This window comes from Cynoglossus semilaevis, chromosome 10 (genome assembly GCF_000523025.1).
Source record: "Cynoglossus semilaevis isolate Cse_v1.0 chromosome 10, Cse_v1.0, whole genome shotgun sequence".
NCBI classification, from domain to species: Eukaryota; Metazoa; Chordata; class Actinopteri; order Pleuronectiformes; family Cynoglossidae; genus Cynoglossus; species Cynoglossus semilaevis.
The window spans coordinates 15,930,232-15,951,197 of NC_024316.1; the positions used below are offsets into that span (position 1 = coordinate 15,930,232).

General features: G+C 40.0%; 1 protein-coding gene across 1 annotated transcript in view; it reads right to left on the reverse strand.

Annotated features, from left to right (window-relative positions):
• Positions 1-20,966, reverse strand: part of magi3a (membrane associated guanylate kinase, WW and PDZ domain containing 3a) — a 98,983-nt gene that overhangs the window by 19,220 nt on the left and 58,797 nt on the right. Inside the window, 7 exon segments of the mRNA XM_017035702.2 lie at positions 1,965-2,077; positions 4,326-4,383; positions 4,560-4,591; positions 5,939-6,101; positions 7,146-7,352; positions 16,823-16,942; positions 20,131-20,247. Of these exon segments, the coding sequence (XP_016891191.2) occupies positions 1,965-2,077; positions 4,326-4,383; positions 4,560-4,591; positions 5,939-6,101; positions 7,146-7,352; positions 16,823-16,942; positions 20,131-20,247 (810 nt within the window).

Genomic DNA, 20,966 nt, shown 5'->3' on the forward strand with positions numbered 1-20,966 from the left:
GGATGCTGATTGGTGCATTTCTTGTTGTAAGGAATTTACTTAACCACCGTCTGATTGGATGGTCAACCTGCAGTCGAACTTTTGTATTTTTGGCATTGTTGGGTCCGAAAACACATGGATCCATAATTTTGGCTTCTTTTCAAGTTCTTAATTAATTTTACATTTTAAATTAATCAGCTTTTAGACTTTATTTCTGTTAGTATCGGACTTTGAAAGATGTATTATTATCTTTAACTTTAGTACATTATTCTTTCTCTTTTTCCCTTGGGTTGAACTTCAGGCAATGATTTTCAAATTCAGTACATTATTCTTTCTCTGAACTTCAGGCAATGATTTTCAAATTTGATGAAAATCTAAACAAAAATCTAAAAAATGTTCTGTGTCCATAAAAAAATGAAATGTTGAAGAAGCAGTAACTATTGTTATTGCTTCTTCTAAGAAACCGTACACACTTTTTTCAGAAAGCAGTTTGTACCACTGGCTGCGGTGAGTTTTCTCTGTGGAATTCAGTTAAATTCCGACTCATGTCCAGACATTTTCAGGCTTCAGCTTCTCAGACATACAGTCTGAGAAAAGTGGTGATTGGACCAGACTTTCACCTCAGGGGCTCAATGATGAACAGCTGACCCGGTCGAAACGCAGTTTATGACCATGAGTCACTTTCAAAGGCGGTCACCTCACCCTCCCCGTCTCCTCTCTGCCTTTGAAAAAACAAAATCCCTGAACTGCAGTGAGCGGCCGGAGAAAAAGGACATTTCAACCAGACCTCTCTGTCCTCCCTACTTTATATCTACTTGTCAGAATGAATCCAGCCGCCCAGTCAAACGCTGCTCCATTATTCAAATTGAATATCATTGCTTCAAAGTCAATGGTCTGTTTATCAGCAGCCTGTCAACTGTTAGAACATCTTCCAGGGAGACGTCTTCTGGTGAGAGCGATGATAAAAGCTCTGCAGTATTTTCATACACATCAAATACGGTGTCATACACTGTGTTGTTCTTCAATCAACAAAAAAAGATGAAAGTACCAAACCAAAACCTGGCTTCACAGCTGAAACGATATTGACAGGAAGAAGAAACGTAGAGGATCGAGACAATCAGCGTCAATCTGTCACCAGAATAATAGTTACCTGTGATCTCTTCATTAGCTCCCACTGGAACCTTTTGACACTGACACTAGTTTGATGTGGCGTTTCCTTTTATGAGTAGTTTTTTTTTGTAAATGATGGATATTTGGATACGTGGTGGTAGAGTGGTTGGTTCTCCTTCCTAACAGCAAAAAGATCACTGGTTTGATCTGAGGTTTTTGAGGTTATTTTCATTGTGGTTTTCATGTTCTCCTTATGTGTATTTAGGTCCAAAATGATTCAGGATGAGGTTTCTTGGACATGTGACCAAGGCAACGGTGTGGTATAAATTAAACATTTAGAGTAAATCCTTCCGCACTTATTTCATTATTAATGCACTTGTACATCATCTCGAAGATGTAAAGATCATCTGCATATAACTTTAGATGGATTGTTCATACAGTAGACAAGACTAACTGACTAATAAAGATGTTAACAACTACATTTGTTATCTGGACAAAACCATACGGTTTGAAAATGTTCTTCTGACGTTCTTGACAATTTAGAACAATGATTTTTTTTATATTTTGGTTCAATTTTTGAACCAGGGCATTGGTCTACAGTGGACGCCTTAATGGGGGTACGGTTTGGAGATAGTGGAGCTGCCCCAGAGAGAGACAAGGTTGAAAAGATTTGAACAAATGCTGATGAGAGACAGTAGATAACAGATGTTGGAGGTGGAAGAAGAGAAGAAAACCCCAGAGAAGATTCAGACGACATGGAGATGTTGGTGTTACATCTCTAGTAAAGCACTAAGAGAAAGAGGGAGATGGAGGTGGATGGTCCACTGTAGGGAGCAGCCAAACATCATTACACCCTCGTTGTAGTGTGAAGTTACCTGAGACTGATGCTGAAACCGTCGGCTGTGGGACTGCAGTCGGTGTGTCCACACTTAACTTCCTTCTTGCTTCCAGCACCGGATTCTCAAACTGTGTTTTCTGGTTGATGTGGCTGTGCAGGTGAAATGACAACATTAGTTAAGACGGTGACTAGAGTTACAGCCGTTACAGTTTCACTACATTTTTGCATTGCAAATAAACTCTGGTTTGACCTGTTTGTGTTGGCACACTGTTCATCACGCCTCCCACTGGTTCTATTCACACCTACATCTACTAGCACGCACACTGTATAAACTGATTTTGAAGGCCTGTCTCCTTCCTGTTAAATATATCTCAGATATAGATCACATTTTCTTTTAGCAAACAAATCATGTTGTGTGACTTTTGGCTTTTTATCTTGTAAGGTAATATTGAGATACAGGCGTTTCTGGTGTTGTTTTAAACTCTTGTTTTAAGCTAAATAGCTAAAAATAATAGCGGGCCATTTTCTTGTGTTAGCCTTTAAGCTAATATTTTGTCAATTTGTGTATACATTTGGGTATTAGCTAAGCATTATTGGGCCTAAATGATTATGATTTAAATTTTATTTTAATACATTATTTAGTACAAGAAAAAGAAGCAGCAGTTTTAAAAAAATTTTTATCATCGACATATACACGCATCCACGCAAAAACACATTTTCTACATCTGACCCGTCCATGAAACATGGCCATTGTGTTTGCTCAACACACCACACCATAGAGTGGACCAGCACTGAACCGCGATCCTCAAACCCCAAGTCTGGTCTCCCGCCCACTGAGAGGGCAGGTTGTCCTCACAGTGATGTAACAATCTTTGCTGCGATATTTTCGACACGTACGTGAAGGATGTGGTCGATAATGAATCAGGATTTAACTCAAACTTCATTGTGAAAACAATTAACAATCCACGGGTGCCACCTGTGTGCTGTAACATTTGCTGCTAGCCTGTTCTGTCATGATTATATGCTAATGGAGAGACGCACTGTAGCTTGTCTGAGTAACGAGCAGTAACTGTTGTAAATCCTGGTCATGACGGCACAGTGGGAAAACAAAACTCATGGACGCTGCACAGCAAATCAGCGGCATGCTGGGTCTCTGATGGTGTGTGTGTACGTGTGTGTTTGTGTGTTTGTCTACAAATGGCTGTTTCTGTGTATGACTCACTCACAGACGACTCCTCTCCAGTCGGTATAAAGTGATAAACATTCCCCTCGTTTTTTGTTTCTGCTTGTTGATTCGCTCACTGCTGGTCTCTGTCTCATTTTCTCACTCTTTAACTGCAAAAGTGTTTTGGGCAGAGGTTGATAAAACGACGACGACGACGACGACGGTCACTTTGTCATATTCAGCTGTTCATGCCCAGAATAAAGTTGGGATGAGTTAGAGATACTGGCAGCCTCTGAATGACCTTCTTAAAACAAAAGTAGGGTTCCCCCCTCCCCCCCGCCCCCCGCAGGTCAACCCCCGCTTTGTACACAATTATGAAACCAAAATGAAACACTGTGCTCTTGTTTGCGCTTCTAATCAGAATGGAATCTTGACCATGTTTCCCTGTGAAGGACCCTGAAACTTTATTGTCATCTGTTTTCACCGTCCTCATTCTCACACAGACACACACATACTGTTTTTGGTGTTTACTCAGTGCTTCATAGAAACACAGAGAGAAACACAGACATAACTATACAACCAATCCCAATCCTTACTCCAATCTGACTGCAGTTCTAATCCTAACACTGAACTGAACCTCAAAATACCTTCTCACTCTGGGACACCTGCAAAATGTCCCTACAACGACCAGCGTCCCCATAACAAAGTGTTTCTTTCTTTTTCCTCCAAAACATGTCCCCACAAGTATAGCTCTACCAGGATCACACAAACACACGGCTCAATCCCATCAGTCTTATCTGCACTGACATAATTGTTTTCCCCAGAACTGTTGAACTGCACAGACAACACCGTAGCCATGCTCCTGTCACAGGGAGCTCAGTGATAAGGATGAGGCTGCAGAATGTTAATGTAAAAGTAAAAAAGTTTTACTAAATATAATTTTTAGATGCTCTGACAACAGCATTCACCAGACTGACTTTTGTACTAACATGACTTTTACCATTAGATTTGATATTTTAAACTTTCATGTTTTTACATTTTTTGTATTAAAAAAAAATCAGTCGCACTCTTTCTCAACGAACAGTTTCTAAATAAAATATATTTATTACTATCTATGTTTTCTGTCTCGATTGTTGATTGACTGACTCAAATTGTAAGTCGCTAAATGTAAATGTATAGTTATTATAATGTGATAAAATGTACTTCATTTCAGGAAACAAAAGTTTGACTTACTCGACAAAGTAGGTTCCATACTGAGGGTCCTCGATCTTCTCCCAGCCGTAGGGCAGCTCTGGGGGGGCAAGAGGGGAGGGGTAGGGGGAGGGAGGTTGAGGGAAATGGTAGAAAAGGTAGATTTAACTGCTGAGCATCACTTGACACACGTAATGAGCCACGGCGATTTGACCGGCAGCCTCGGAGCACGCTTAGCTACAAGTACAAAATGGCAGGTCTGCTCTTCTTTGTCACCACCTGTCAGGACGGGACGGGACTCCCAGTGGCTGCGAAGACTCACAGGAAAATAAAAGCTCTTATTCTCCAGTGTGTGGTGTCCAGTAGTGCTTGTGTGTGAAAAACACATTCGGTGCTGAGGAAAAAAAAAATCGTATTCTGCAAGCGGTGCCATAAAGGTGTTTTGGGAGCAGCTGCAGGGATGAGCATTCTGGACGTGAACCAGAAGCCATTAGGAGGATAAAGAGACAGACTAGAGACTGGAGGTTTGTACTGGGTCACCAGCTCGACTGCGACCTGGCCTGCTCAGTTGTTCAATTTCCATCTGTTAGCTACAGCCTCCAAACATCTCCATGTGAGGCTCCAGGGCATAAATCATATAAAAGTATTTAGCACGATGCCACAAATCAGAGCGGGGAATTAGAAGTTCCCTTGGAGACACATGTGAGGCTCAGCAGATGTTTTATTTATTAGGCCTCCAGGATGTAAGTCATGTTTTCAGAAAGACGGGAGGCGGTGAGAAAAGGGAAGGACGTTGACCACAGACAGAAAAGAGTGAGTGGCTGCAGAGCTGAACTGAGACAGCAGGTCAGGAGTGGTGCTCTCCACTTAGCCTGTTGTTTCTCCTCCTGGCAGGATGATTTATTGATTTAGTGGCCAGAAGCAGCACCTGGCTTCCTCGGAGATTCAACATTGACTACATGCCACGCTAACGCACAAGGTAAACAATGCAGTGCAGGGTTAGCCGCTCTTAGCATCGGGCAACAAAGCAGCCATCAAACACAGGAAGCTCAGTAGGACGTTCTCCTGAAACGTTTCACGTCCACATGAATGGCACCGCTGTTGAAATGGTCGTGGACATAACTGTATGAAAATAATTGTTAATTTTACAGACTTATAGTTGAGATCAAAGACGTCCATGATCTGATCAAAGAGCAAAACTGGAAAACAGGAAGTTAAGACGGGCAGGATGTTGTATATGTTGCCTAGAAGGTGAGACACCTCAACTGAGACCAGATCAGAACACGACATATATATATAAATATATATAAATATATACAGTGTATATATATGTATATACAGTGTATGTATATATGTATATAGATACATATATATACATACACTGTATATATGTATATATAAAAATACATATACATACGTACATACATATATGTACATATATGTATAAATATACGTAGTCACGATATTAATATATTGGATATATTCACCAACTAAAACTGAAACAAAACCCTGTCTTTTTGGATTAACTCAACTATTGAGTTTCAGACTAAAACAATTCTGTCTGTTACAACAACCAGCAACTTCATTTAAGGTGATGTCACCGAGCTGAGGTTAACGTTTGAAAGAAAGGACGACTGAAAATAAGTAAAACTTACTCTATAAAATACACCATCCCAGTCTCTGTGTAGGCCATTTCCCAGTTTTTAGGCAGGGGCTCCTGACTCTCGTCCTGTGTGTTCCACACACGCAGGTCCATGGCTCCAGCCGACTGGTTGTAGCTGGGCACCGTCTTCCTCCACTCCGCCTTGTCCTTGTGGTCTGCAGCACAAGATGGAGAGAGGGTCATGGGCAGGGAGACAGAGGAAGGACGGGGGTGAGTGTGGAGGTAAGTCAGAGGGTAGAAGGACAGAAAGGCAGTGGGCGAGACGGTGGCACCAGTGGAGCTCTCCTGGGCTCCTTCCATCCTTCGTCCCTTGGAGCTTACTCTTCCTCCCAACACAGGTTCAGCGGTTGATTCCACAGGAGAGGAAAGTGAAGAGCGAGGGAATGAAGAGGCAGAAATATAGACAGACACGTAAAAAAAAAAAAAAAGAGAACACAGGAGGACGGGAGTGCAGCTATGCCCAGTGGATTTGCATGTCAGGAGTGTCGCACTGCAAACTGCCTCCCAGGCAGAACAGGGCAGAGCCATGACCGGCCACGAGTACTACACCACAACTCTTTCAATATCACATTACTGTGTGATCCACGTATCATGATATGTGTGACTGACTCTGAGTCTGACTGTGTGCCGTTTTTTTTTTTTTTTTCTCTCCATGAGGCCAAGTATGAGTTGGACGACACTGAATCCTCAGTCCTTTAGACAAACTGAAACCTGTCGACTGACAGAGGTCTGGAGCATTTTGTTCCAAAAATGAGGCCTCTATTCCCCCCTCATGAGTGCACTCCATATTTGCAAATTCAGAACAAAGGACAAGATAGAGAAATGGCTCCAGGCAACAGCTGTTTCCAGCCCTGGCAGAGACGCTGTCGACTGGAGCTGCAGTGTACGAGGGCACGTACAGTAACACTCACTCCAACTGACAAAAATGCTTAGAGGGCATAGAAGAGAGAAACTGGCTCCTAACTGTCCCTGCACGAGCATTTATTCTAGCTCAGAGGAAGTCTGACGTAGGAGAGAACGTTCTTTATTGGACGATAATACAACAGTGATGATCAGGCACAGCCATTGGATACATCATGGATTACATGTTTAACATCATCTGCATATAAACACAAGTACTAAACGGACAGAAATGCCAGGGCTGTATAAAAGTTGACTTCAAGAAAGGTAAAAAAAAAAATTGAAAACAAGCCTCTCACCTGTCAGCCCGTTGACCATCGGAGACCTCTCCTCTTCGTCTTCATCCTCCGGTGCCGTGCTGTCCTTTCTGTCCATTTTGCTGACAGAGGTTGTGCGTTTGCGCTGGACCTCTGTGTCAAACTCCTCGTCAAACAGAACCTGGTCCACTAGGTCTGGCTGCACGGGGCTGGGCTCGGCTGGAGGTTTGGGGGTCCCATAGTAGTTGCCTAGAATTTTAAGAAGAGACAGAAAAGCAAAAAATGGTTGTGAATATTTTGTCCTGCACATATGGGAGCATTTTGTTGCTGAACTTGTTGACTCTGTAGTCGTAAATAAACCTTCGACTTGAATCTGTTTCGTTTTGCTAACCTCATACACAACACAAAGAGGATTAGCAAAAAAAAAAAAAAGTAAAAAAAAAGATCTTTCTCTACCACCATGAGAATGTTTGGTTCCATGTGTAAAAATCTTTTTAAAAAATCTTTTAAAAGCTTTTTCAACAGAGGGAATAAGGGGAATAATTAGTGACTGGGTACCGATGTTGACCTTTAAAACTGAACTGTTAAACCAGAACATAGGATTCACTGCTTCATTCCAGGAACTGAAGCTACAATATTCCAAAATAGGTTCACAATTGGTTGTCAATGAATTTCCCTGAATAAAAAAGTCTATAAATTAACGTAGACTGGCTGCTACCTTAATTATTCAAGTCATTTCTCTGGACCTTAAATGCCAATATGCCAGCAGAGGGCAGAGTTTCACCAAAGCATTGGCAAATTAAGCAGCAGAAGTCAGGGTTTTTTTGCAGACCAGTTTGGAAAAATTAAACTTTCTAGACAGCATCACTTCTTCACAAACCACCAACACTACAGTTCCTTCCAACAAGGAAAAATGATTAAAACCAGTGTCATAGCAGATGAAGCATCAGCACTGTAATATAAAGTGAGAGGCTGCTAGAACACAACAGCTTTCATCAAGCTGAGAGGGAGAAGAAGTGAGAAAATAGCAAATAGAAAAGTGCGGTACGCATATTGATTTGTACGTGGGAATCCACGGGCCTCTGGTGTTGGTGTTGGACTGCGGTGTGTACCAGAGGACCTGGAAATTGTACTGCATCTGTTATGAGGCACATCAGGGACCAAACTGAAACTGTGATGAAAGACATTAATAGGAAGCGGCGAGGTAAACAAAAGAAGAAGAATAAAGAGACTGAAGGCAGCAGAGGGAGCACAGAGGGAATGTGGAGAAGAATTCAGCTTTGGCTTTTAACTCTTAACTGTATTGTTTTTCATTTTCCAATGTGGGCTGTGAATGATGTGCCTTGAAGCTATCTTAACTGCCTGTCAGTCCCAGCAGTCACAAGACTAAGCTAAGCTGATCCTCAAACCTATGAAGGTTCTTCATTTGAATATTTTATCTTTCAATGATTTTCTTTTTTTATCATTTTCGTCGCAGTGGGGCTAGAACCAATCAGCAGTCATCGAGCAAATGGTGAGGTTACTGTACATACTGGAGAGTTGGCTAGTCCATCAAAGAGTCAGACAAACCATTCACACTAACATTCACACCTACCATCAATTTAGAGTGAACAAGCAACATAAAGATATATGACTCCCTCTAGTTGCCGAGCCATCAAGTTGGAAAACAAACGGTGGGTCAATGTTGAACCAGTAAATCTTTTACAACTATGTATGAAAGAATGACAGGATGAGAGTGGTGCCCCCTGTTGATGAGCACAACGACATTGAAACTACTGAGCTTGTCTATAACTGTACAAAAGCACCGAATAGTATAGATGGTCATCACTAAAGGTTAGGAAACACATCAGAACTCTACTGGTTCTGAAACATTGATAGATGTTAGCCATCACTCATTAACTAGCCTTAACCAGGTGACAAGGAAAACAAACACGAACCAAAGATAAAAACTCTCTGTATTCATTTCCACTTTGTCTTTTTTTTTTTATAATCTCACTTCCCGACTCTCATGACACTTTCACAGCAGATCGGCCGTATGGAGTCGGACAGAAACCTGGACCTGAGCAGATATTTTCACCACACTGACTCATCCCAGGACATGAAAACAACAGAGGCTTCATTCACTTACAGTCAATTCTTAACTTCAGGCGCGCGCTCTCTCTCTCTCTCTCTCTCTCTCTCTCATTGCTCTCTCTCTCACACAGTGGGTAAAAAGACAATTACCCACTGAGTGATAAGCCTGCAGCTCATGCATTTTTATAAATTCATAATGCATTAAATGAATAATAATTTCTTCGATCTGCCTAACAGTTAATTTGGTCTATTATAAGCAGAACATTGGAGACAATGGTAATTTGTGAGTCTTAAATCTTTAGAAGAAAAAAACCACACACACACCTCCTCAAATTTGTTTTCCATGAACTGAAAATATTTAATAAACAAAGACATGAGCTGTATTATTAATAATGTGTTCACATTAAATGGTTATTGTATGAATAAAAATAGTATATTCATCTCGCCTAATAGAAAGTCAACTATTAGTTTTGCTGGTTCAATCCCTTGTTTTTCTGTATGGAAAATGGTTTTGATTATTAGCTTCACAAATTAACATGTTTTGATATTTTCACAAAATAACATTTTTTAGTTTGTCTTTGAACTTTTTGACTAACAATTTTCATCGTATTTAACAGTGATTCCCAACCCATGCTTGTTCCTTCACGCACTAGTGCGTTTGAGATCCGATAAAGAAGAACTTTGTGTGTCTTTCATCAATTCCTGCCAGCATACCAGTGTTCTGTTCAACTAAACAGGAGCCTCTAGATTTCACACTGGTCGAGTAAAATGGAACTCATTAAATGAAAATCAATATATTTTATTAAATATGCTGATTGTGACATTTTTATTTGATGGTGCGACGTGGGAGTTTTCTAAAGAATAAATATTCACCATGGCTCAAAAACACTGTTATGTAAATAAAGATATACAGTATATATTTTACACATGTTGATGGTAATAACATTAATCGATGATTGAGTAGAAGAAGTGTTAACTTCAGTTCCTTATTAAAACCCATTAAGACCCTGACTGGAGTTGTAATTAGTGGGACGTTTAATGACAGAATCTAAATGGAGGAGGTTAATTAGCAGCTGTAAATTGCAGTGTACACTCTTGGTCTCCCGAAGCACACACACACACACACACATTTATCTGCTGTTAGTGCACTTTGGAGAGAAGCCGCAAGACAGTAAGGTAACAGCAGAGTACACAGAGATGGACAGCGACGGTGCGAGAACACAGTGTGGTAATTAGCCGAGGTGTTGAAGAAGATTTTTAAATTCTTAAACTTTTAAAGTTTAATTTAAATTCATGTAAAGAACCCTAACAGATGAACATGTACGACCAAACACGCTAACATTGAACACATTTTGAATTTCCAGCACTATTAATGTGTCGTACGTACAGATCACAGTGTAACACAGTGAACTCTGTTGTTGTTAACTGTCTTCGTGGCTCCCTCACAGTTGAAGACGTAGAAATGATTAAATCGATGAATATGTAATTAACAAGAAAATCATTTGTTTGCCCTTGATGTGTCAACTCGCCGTCGACGTTTCATCTAATCAAGGATCTGAAGTAATTGTACGAGGAGGACGAACGATTACTGATCAAGAAGAGCGGAAACACGAGATGCAACAACTCGCCGCAGATCAAACAGGTGAACATTTGTAATTCTAATAGAAACGTGACGAACAAATGAGCGAATGGGAAACGGAAGAATATCCAATTAAAGAGTAGTTCACACCGAACGAACACCAGGGTAGAAAATACCAACACCGAACAAACACCAGGGTAGAAAATACAAAATATACTTTTGTTATTATTTAAATCTTTAAAGATATTATCTTAAGGCCTCATACTTTTGTTATAATTAAATCTTTAAAGATATTATCTTAAGGAAAACTTTTGTTATTATTTAAATCTTAAAAGATATTATCTTAAGGTCAAAGGTCAGTGTTTGTCAGTAAACATCGAAAAAAGAGAAAACCAGCAAAATCATCACTACTGTTTTTCTGTATCCATTCAAACACGATACATAAAAATAAATGATGTTTGTAAGGCCACATCATCAGAAAGGGGCTCACGCTGTTGCCTTATAGCAGTGGTTCCCAAAGTGGAGGGCGGGTCCCCCTCATGGTACACAGAGCTATTGCTTATTAATTGTGTTCAATGAGAAAAGCAGTTTTGTAGGAATAGCAAATGTTTTGTAAATAAAAGTTAATGTCATTTGAACCATTAGCTGAGAACTTTATCATATTTAGACAAACATTTCTACCTCAAATCGGTTTGTAGTCTAAAAGATGTTGTGTAAACATTTTTGAAGCCAAGAAAAAATAAAAACACGAGCATTAAACATACTTTTTTTTTAGGAGTGAGAGAATGAAGAAACAGAGATACAAAGTACTGTTGGTCCTGAGAGGCACTCGTTTCTGCCTCATTACCTCAATGCCTGACATTTAATTATCAAGACAATTGGTTCTACACTGCAAACACAGAGTGATTCATGTATAATGTCAGAACGACCAACCTTACATTTCCACAGTAATTACCGCCTTAAATTAATGGGCTGATCATTATTGGAAAAAAAAAAAAAAAAGGAAAATGCTGCCAGAACTCCGTGAGTGTGACAACAACAGACATTCATCGTTCAGAGTGTTGAAACAACAGCAGTTCTGTTTGACCTAAATGTCAAAGAAAACATCGGAGCAGAAAGTAAAGTAAATAACACAAAGAAGCAACACTCAAGGCTTCATAACTTAAGACGGCGCCGCCTTCTGACCTTGGAGGGTTCTGTGATTGGAGCAGTTCAGTTGCCGTGGTTACAGACACACTTTATACAAATTCCTAGAAAACACATTTTGTTTTAAAAAAATTTAAAGTATGGCTACATCAGGATATATTTTTTTTATTAAAGGTCCTTTTATTTAAAGGTCCTTGAAAAGTGATTCATTTTATTTTGTTGGACAGGAACTTGGTTTTTACTCTTTAAAATGTGATTTACAAAGCTGTAGCTATAAAGAGATCCTTTCTATATTGTAAAAAAAAAAAAAGCCCTGTCCAAAACGAAAAAAAAATTGAACTTTATCTGGGCTAATTTTTTGGATCGTCATATAGTTACCTACGACTTTTTTATGCTACTGTTTAGCTACACTGTACGCCTGATTATCCATGTCGAGCTTCAAGCTAAGTGTTTGTGACTATTGTAATAAACCTGATAAATAAAAAATACATTTCTGCCAAAAGAATAATAACTATGCTCCAACTTCTGTAATCATTTTAGGCAGAATTTTGTAAATTTCTTTCAAAATAATACCTTTGTTTTGGACAAAATCATAAGCTAGCATTGATAGCATTAGTCGTTTTCACTTGCATTGCCTGATAGCTGATAAGGGATTTCTTACTTTTCTACTATTAGTAATTGGGACACTACTGTATAGAAAGGATAAAAGTTATTTTGAAAGGTATTATATTAATTCAAAACATTTCAAGAAAAGTTTAAAGGCAAAGTGAGAGTTTTTACTGAGCAAAACAAAAACAAACTCTTAGAAAATCTTTCACTTAATTCGTTTTTTGTTTTTACACAGCTGCCAAATTACGAAGAAGAAGTACGCAGTGAGCTGCCGAGTTGAGTACAGTTTTACTACACGAGAGCTTGTACTATAAGTCGTGGAAGTGGTGAACGGACGGTGTAAAGCAAAGCTGTTTTCATTTTCACAGCCTGGGCCAACACTCGGTTGGCTCTGTAAGTGAAATACACAAACATCCACTCGTTTTACACATGCTTGGTTCTGTTGGCTACCAGTGAGAAACAGTTTCAGTCACAGGGAACTTTAAAAAAATAAATCAATTACTTCCCATTAGAAGGGTTCTGAGCATGAAGAGACTGACAGCTGAGACTGGCACTGGAGCTGCATATGCAAGTGAGTGAACGTGTGTGTGTGTGTGTGTGTATATACAGTGTCGGGCCATCTGTTTTCATCAACAGCTGCCAGCACGCCTCATCTCCAATCCGTGAGAATCTGAATCAACTGTGACTATAGAGTTTCATCTGCAGCAGGAGTTCTGAGTTCCACAATATGCTTCAGCTTTGACTTGTAAATGGAACGCTCCAAAAAGACTGGGTCGTCCATGCTCATTTAGGGAGGTGAAAAGCAAACTAATGCTTTCTTGGCAATGGACATGTCACGATCCGAAGCAGAAGACATCACTAATGCTGGACAAACCTGGAAAATGTTCCCACAGATTAATACTCATGAGTCTCCCCAGGCCCTCGGCTCCTCGGCCCCCCCAGTTCACACCACATTTATCCCTCTGCCCCTTTGAACCTGCCACCCACAGCCACAGACCCTCATTAATCAGTGAGAAGGTCTCCCCCTCCTGGGCAGTGCCCACTCTGCCGAGACCTTGTCTGCGACTGCCGGGCCACAGGCGAGTAAATCCCAGCTTGTCCTCCAGTCTTGGCACAGAGCTCAGACACTTAGTGGACTGAATGACCACACTTCACAAGTCAATCTTGTCCACCCTGAGACACGAACAAATACTAACAGTTACCTCCATCCTAAGACTTCTTATCAATCTGTGTGAGTTTGAATATGTATACATACATATATACATATATGGGTATTTACATACATATTTACATATATGTATGTTTATACACATATTTATATATGTATATGTACATATATACATTAATATATATACATATATATACATACATATATATGCATATATACATATATGTATATATTTATATACTGTATGTGCATATATACATATATACACATACATATATGTGCATATACTGTATACATATATGTATATATACACATACATATATGTAGATTTTTTTTTCTAATTATATATATTTTTATTGTAGGAAGTATTGAACCCTCCATTGGCGGCTTGGTTACCATCGGCAACGTTTGCATTGAGAATTACTAGTCAGTCTGGAGAGGCCCAGATAATAACGTTAATATTTTAAGTAATATAACATTTGGGACTGGTAGTTATCTAATTAATGCTCTATCTTTATTCATGAAGCCCCTTTTCACGTATTATATTTTATTTTGTAATTTACATTTTAAATGTGACGAGTGCAGCAGCAACATATTCACAGCAGCCAGGTGACAGGGTAAAAACCCAACTGGACCCAGAGCACTTCAGTCACTGGAGAATCTTCTGCTGCATTTTACATTAGCTCACTCTCACAGCTGGAGGACAAAGTCCAGAAAATCTCCACACTGGCTCAGGTGGACATTTGAATTCTCACAGTCCCACACCGTCTTCTGAGAATCTGCTGAGTTTAGTGAGTGCACGAGAATAAAGTGAGAAGGAACTGTCGAGTGCAGCTGCATTAATTAGGACTAATGATACTAAACAAGTGAAAGTAGAACAAGGTAAGTTCTGTAAATTTCAACTAAATAGGATTGCCGTACACTGATGTCCCATGGTTTGCTGAATGAATACATCTGTCAGTTTATTTGAGTCATACTGTCGTTGTTTTTTTTCTGTTGTTGTTTATGATTTCATACTGCTTTACTCCAATTCTGTTTGCCAATTACAGCGCCCAGTCATGGTCATGAATAATTCATGCCTCAGTTTTCTTCACACCGTAAACAGTGAGAAGTAGAAAATTAGACATGCTCTAATTCACCTCCATTCACACACGGTCAGACAAATGGAAACAAAGTCTGTGAGACGTATTTGACTTAGCAACGGCAACGAGTACAGAATTATGTTCTTTCTTCTTCCAAATGGTGCGACAAAATCTTTACTTTGTGTTATTCAATCTCCCTCCTACTGCCCAATGATAGTCAACTTTAATGTTCAGAGCGAGTCAACAATTTAAATTGTATTTGTTTGGATTGATTTTGTACAACAGTTTGTTTTGTTTTTTTGGGACCATAAGTTGTATTCATTGAATTTCACAAGATTCAATGGAAGAACATTTAGTCTGGAAAGACTTTATTTAGTCGCAAAAGTCCCAAAACCATAGTCTATATATTTTAACACAAGTTAACATCTTAGAATTTCATTCATCCTCATCTTGCTAGTTTCGCTCGATTACCGCGTTTGGCTGCTAATTTCGTAACCACCAATTTTTACTTTGCAGTAGGAATGATTTTGATTGCATTTAATTTCTGTTCTTCATGGAAAGCATTATGTGGTGTAGTAGCAGCGTTCAGTTTTCACGGGTGTAAACGTTGCCCCTTGTGGTCATAGATGATGTCAATTGTATTTTTGAGTTCTAAGAGCAGCAAAAAAAAGCACAATTTATAGTTTGTGGATTTGAATGATTACTTGGTTGCATCATGGAGGGTCAGGGTAAAAACTGCGTCAAATCACAGCGGGAACTGATCGCCACGACCTCTGATGAAGAGACAAGCTGAGCTGATGCCTCTGTAATGACAGAGGCTGCAGCAGCAGTGAGTGGCTCATTGTCACCGACTGTGGAAGAAGATCAGTGCGGCTTTATGACTACTAGTTAAAGATTAACTATGAGGTTGTGTGAGACCCCTGTTGTTCAGGGTTCTGGGGGATCAGTCCCAGTGGTGGAGATATCTGTTGCCATCATTAAATAAAGCTCCTTTAAAACTGCCACGAGTAGGAAGTGAGAAAAGAGTTCTACATCCATCTTTTTCTTGTTTGATTTTACATTTTAAATCAACTGGGTCTTGGGTCAACTTTTGATTTGCAAATAAAATCATTTTAATTTAATTACCCAAACTGAACACTGTGAGGTTGTTATTCATAAACACACACACAGACACACACCTACACATACACATGCCTCTGACTTGAACCTATCTCTGTGTGCGGATTATGATTAACTTCCTGGGGATTTCTGAATCTTTGCCTCCAACTCACACTCCTTGTGCGTTGTATGAAGCAGCCAAGGGCAGAACGAATCCATTATCCATCCTTGTAGACTGCTTGGTAGGCTTAAGGTTGCGGGGGCCAAGGCTCAGAGCAGTGCTCAGGCCACGGAGGGCGGGTGTGATGGCTCACACGGTGGAGAGCAGGGAAACTCACCTGGGGATATATTATCTCCTATTTTTACACATTTGCGGTGGCAGCTTGATGACACGGGCAATGTGTTGAAGTCACCTGATGACCGAAGAGCAAACAGCTCAGCAGAATTACAGGTCAACCAATGGTCGGGGCATCAAGGAGGATTTACCCTCAGCTGTAACCGTGTCCCCAGAGTGCAGAGTGGGGCAATATATGTTCCTCCCACTGAAATATTTTGTCCGACATGCTTTCAATGACTGCTTTCCTCTCTTTAAGTTTCTGCCTCACCTAACCAATACGGTATGTATTCATACATATATACATGTATTTGTATATATGTTTACATTTATATTATAACTTTATAACATGAATTAAAAAAACAAAACAAGTTGAGGAGAAGGAACATGGATCAAAATTTAGAAACACAGCAAAACCAAAACAGTTCAAAAGAAACACTTTCAAGTAAATATGATGCTGTAACTGATTAAAATTCTTGTGCTGTTTCTTGATAAAAGCGGCCGTGAAATAAAAAGTTCAAAAGAAACACTTTCGACTGAACATGATGATGCTGTAACTGATTAAAATTCTTGTGCTGTTTCTTGATAAAAGCGGCCGTGAAATAAAAGAGGTCAAAAGGTCAGACCTACCGTCATAGGTGCCGCTCTCCAGCAGCAGTCCACTTTCATCCAGCTCACGGAACTCGTCTACGCTGATGAAGTTATAGTCCACACCAGGGACCTCTCCCTCTCTGGGCTGACGGGTGGTACCTGAAAACATGAGAGCATGTCAGACGAGGGGACAGCGGCGAAGAGGGGACAAGGTGGCGCTGTTTCAAAAATGCACACTATCAAATACAACTCTCTGTGCCTGGGAAATCTGAATCAACATTTGGAACAGTTGACACTGTTCGAAGCACTGAGCTGCAAATTCATTATTCAAATATTAGGAATAAGAGGGGAGGGTTGGAGGGAGGGTGGGAGGAGAGGGGGACACAACAGCACAGCTGACTAAACAGAGAGAAAGTGTAAACATGTTTTCACTCAACACTTTTACTAAACTGTTTCACTTTAGATTAGATTTATATTCAAGACACATGGTGGCACTGTAGCACGGCTAGTTAGCTTAGCTCCTCCTGGTGGACGGATTGTTCATATTTGTTATTGTGAAAAAAAAACCCCAACATTTTCCTCAAAGTGGAACTCACTTTTAATATAAATAAGATTCTACGACTCTACAGTACCAATGCCGAAGACTTCAAGTGACCACAGGGTTCAGACGTGTGTGTAGATAATGTGCGTTCCTTATTTTTAAGAGGACAGCACATCGATGAAGATTTGATTCCACTAACTGTCATCCTAGATGTGATCAGAGCTTCTGGAGCGTATCAGCCGAAAACAGGGGCTGAGCCGGCCACTCTGGAGGCAGAGGGGATTTAAAACGTAACGAATCAACGAGAACCGATACCAAACTCCAGACTTATCTCCACTTTCTCCCCCCGTGTTAACGTCCATCCCTGCTACAGTATGAACCGTCTCATCTGAAACTACTTAGCGTGCAGCAAACACAAGCTTAGGTTTTGTCAAACAGAGCAATCACTGGAGACCAGTGAAGCCGCACTAGTAAGAAATCTGAGCTGGTTCCTGGGAGAAGGATTAGGACGGAATGTGTTTATTTCGCTTTTCATTGTGCATTCAACGTCCTTACCTGACATTTCTGGGATGACGACGGATCGGTTTTGTCTTAGACGGATTTCTAATTCACCGCGCACCATATGAAAAGGTTATTGCAGCAACTGAAGGCAAAGAGTGTTGCTGTGAAAGAACAGCATCAAGATATGGAGCAAGGGTCAAACCCACTGCCATTTTTTTTCAAGAACCTTTTCTACCATGATCTCGGCTAGAAACATAGGACGACATAATACTGTATATGAGAGAGTAGGTGTACAACAACCAACCAACGTTGTGTTTACAATTCCATATTGAGATGTGGGCACTTAGAATAAACAAGGTCTTTTTAGTGTCTGTCCTTTCAAGGGTATTCTTTTTATGAGGGTTTAAAAGAAGCCATGAATCTGTTTTATATCTTTGGGATTAGAATAATAATAAAAATAAAGCTTCACTTTGTTCAGAACACCTAGGCAACTGTGGACGTGGAGGATGAAGAAAAAAAAAAGTATCAAAGCAAATGAAATGTAAAATGTCGAGTATGAATCATCCTGAAGATGTATAAAAGAAAAAAATGACCTGGCCAAGACTTCGCCATGAAAAATTCAACATGTCCTTTTGGTTTAAGACGTTGGCTTTAATAAAAAATATCCTGACTGAAACGTAGCCGATACAAGTGTGTACAGTACTGATATATACTTATGGCAAAAAAAAAAATGTCCCAATGCAACTTTTGAAAATTATATTGTATATGCAATACTAGTATACTAGATAAAAATTATATTAGTATTGTATATGCAATACTAGTATACTAGTATATGCAATACTAGTATTTTCAAACTCTATATGCAATACTAGTATTGCATATTATATACATATATACTGTATATATATATATATATATATATATAGTGTTTTAGTGTTGTGCAGTGATATCCAATCTTATTCCATCTGACAAATTCTTCTGCCAACGACGTATTAATATTTAAATGTTAAATTTTCTCTAAATTTAAATATTTATGTAACTTTTTCCTTTCTTACTAAACCAAGTCTGTAGTCTGTGCTCTCTAACTTCCTACCAGAGGAATTCAACTTTTTAATTTCCCCTCAAATACCTTTGTCAAAACCAGCGAGGTACCACTGGTCTGATAATAATAATGTTCCGAGCCCATTCACGGGCTGATGAATACGCAATTGTTCTTCACAGACAGTGATTTTTTTTTTTTCGAACTCTAAAGATTGGAAGAGATTCCTTGCAGCTAACGAGAAGAGACTCCCAATGGGTTGGGACAAAGTCCCTGGAACCCCACCAGTGCAGGTGGTGGTGGGAGTTATTTCGACGAGCGTACCAAACAACCAATCACATGCAGGAACAGACAAGGCTGATACTGATACGTGAAAGAATTAAATTAGGCAGATACTTAAAAGACAATGCAGCAAATGTAGTGATAAGAGACTGTGTACTGAGAGCTAACGCAGAACATGACGATGTTCGACAACATCTAAAAAAGTCAGGAATTAAATTACTGTCATCTGTGATAAAAATCCCTTTTGGCTGCTTTATCACATTTGAGGACACGGCACAATTCAATGCAATATTTGTATGAAATCACAGAGAAAAATGTGATTTGCCTTGAAACATTTTTTTGTTCTTAAGACAGACACAAAATAACTTTAAAGGTTTTGTCTTCTTACGACAGAGACATCTTCAGAGACGAAGCAAAGGAGTAAAACCTGCTGCATTTTTACCTTTGCGCCTTCTACAAAAACTTTTTTGGCAATCTTCATCTTTTCATTTTTTTTCAGGTGACTGCTGAAAGGTCACCCGGGGTCATGTAGGGTAGAAATTTCAACAGGATTTAAGGGTTTCGTGGCGCCTTGGACGTCTAGCACAATCTTGATCTCCTGTCAGCTTCTGTGGTGGGCAGGAGTGATGCTTAATGAAGCCTCACTGAGTCACGTGGTGGAGAATTGTCATGTTTCTCTCTCCCTTACTCTCTGAGATGTCACTCAGGTCACTGTAATGAGCACTGGCACCCTGCTGTGGCGGCTATTTAGGATTCTCACAGGGTCGGCCCGTCTGACTGTGATAAGACACTGGCAGGGGCTTAGATAAGGGCGGACGGATGGGCCGCACAGATCTACCAGAGGACATACAGTTAATGTCACCCGTTCTCCAATCATGCAAGATATGAGGTAAAGCTACATGGGTAGGTCAAGGGTTCGATGGTCAGAGAGTACAGTACAGTCCAGACAGAGAGAGGAGACAGAAGTGTGTGGACGGTACTCACAGGGAATGGTACGCAGGTACAGGTTGTCCCTGATCACCTGCTGCAGCTTGTGGTCCAGGGAGCCTTTCTGAAACTGCAGACTGAGGTAGTGACGCAAATCAGTATTCAACACCTTGCCTGGGGAGGGAGAGAGAAATGTGGGTCAGTCCAACAATTAAATAAAAAAAAAGACAATGATGTTATTCAATGTTAAAGCGTCCGATCGAATTATACAAACACAATGATGTTGTTCAATGTTAAAGCGTCCGATCGAATTATTGTGATTCAGTGGAAGTTGTAAATACGATATTTTCCAGAATATAAGTCTCTCCGGAGTATAAATCACACCAGTGCCCTGGAATATAAGTCTCTCTGGAGTTAAAGTCGCACCAGTGCCCTCTAGTGGCTGTCAGTGTGAAAAAAACAAACATGTAAATTTTCAGTTGTACAACAGTAGCAGATACTAGTACACGAGCCTAGAGTGCCCTCTAAAAAAAAATTGCGACTTATAGCCTGGAAAATATGGTACACAACATCAACAATCACCTCACTGCAAAAGACAGAGGAATAATTGATGTAAAAAAAAAAATTCTGATCTGATTAAAACCGGTCGGACAGTAGGGTGTCACAAAAATGTGTCGTTCAACCATGAAGGTACAACAGCCGTTCATGCTACGATGTTTAATCGTACGTAGGCAGGATCTCCAGCCTCATCATGAGGAGCAGAGAACATTTCTGATTCTTGTTGGAGAAACAGAGCCTGGAAGTAGCGAAAGAAACAACCGGAGGAGAAGAACGCTGATTAAAAAGGAATTCCACAGTTGGTGACGGCCGTGAAAGATGAGAAGTGAGTGCGT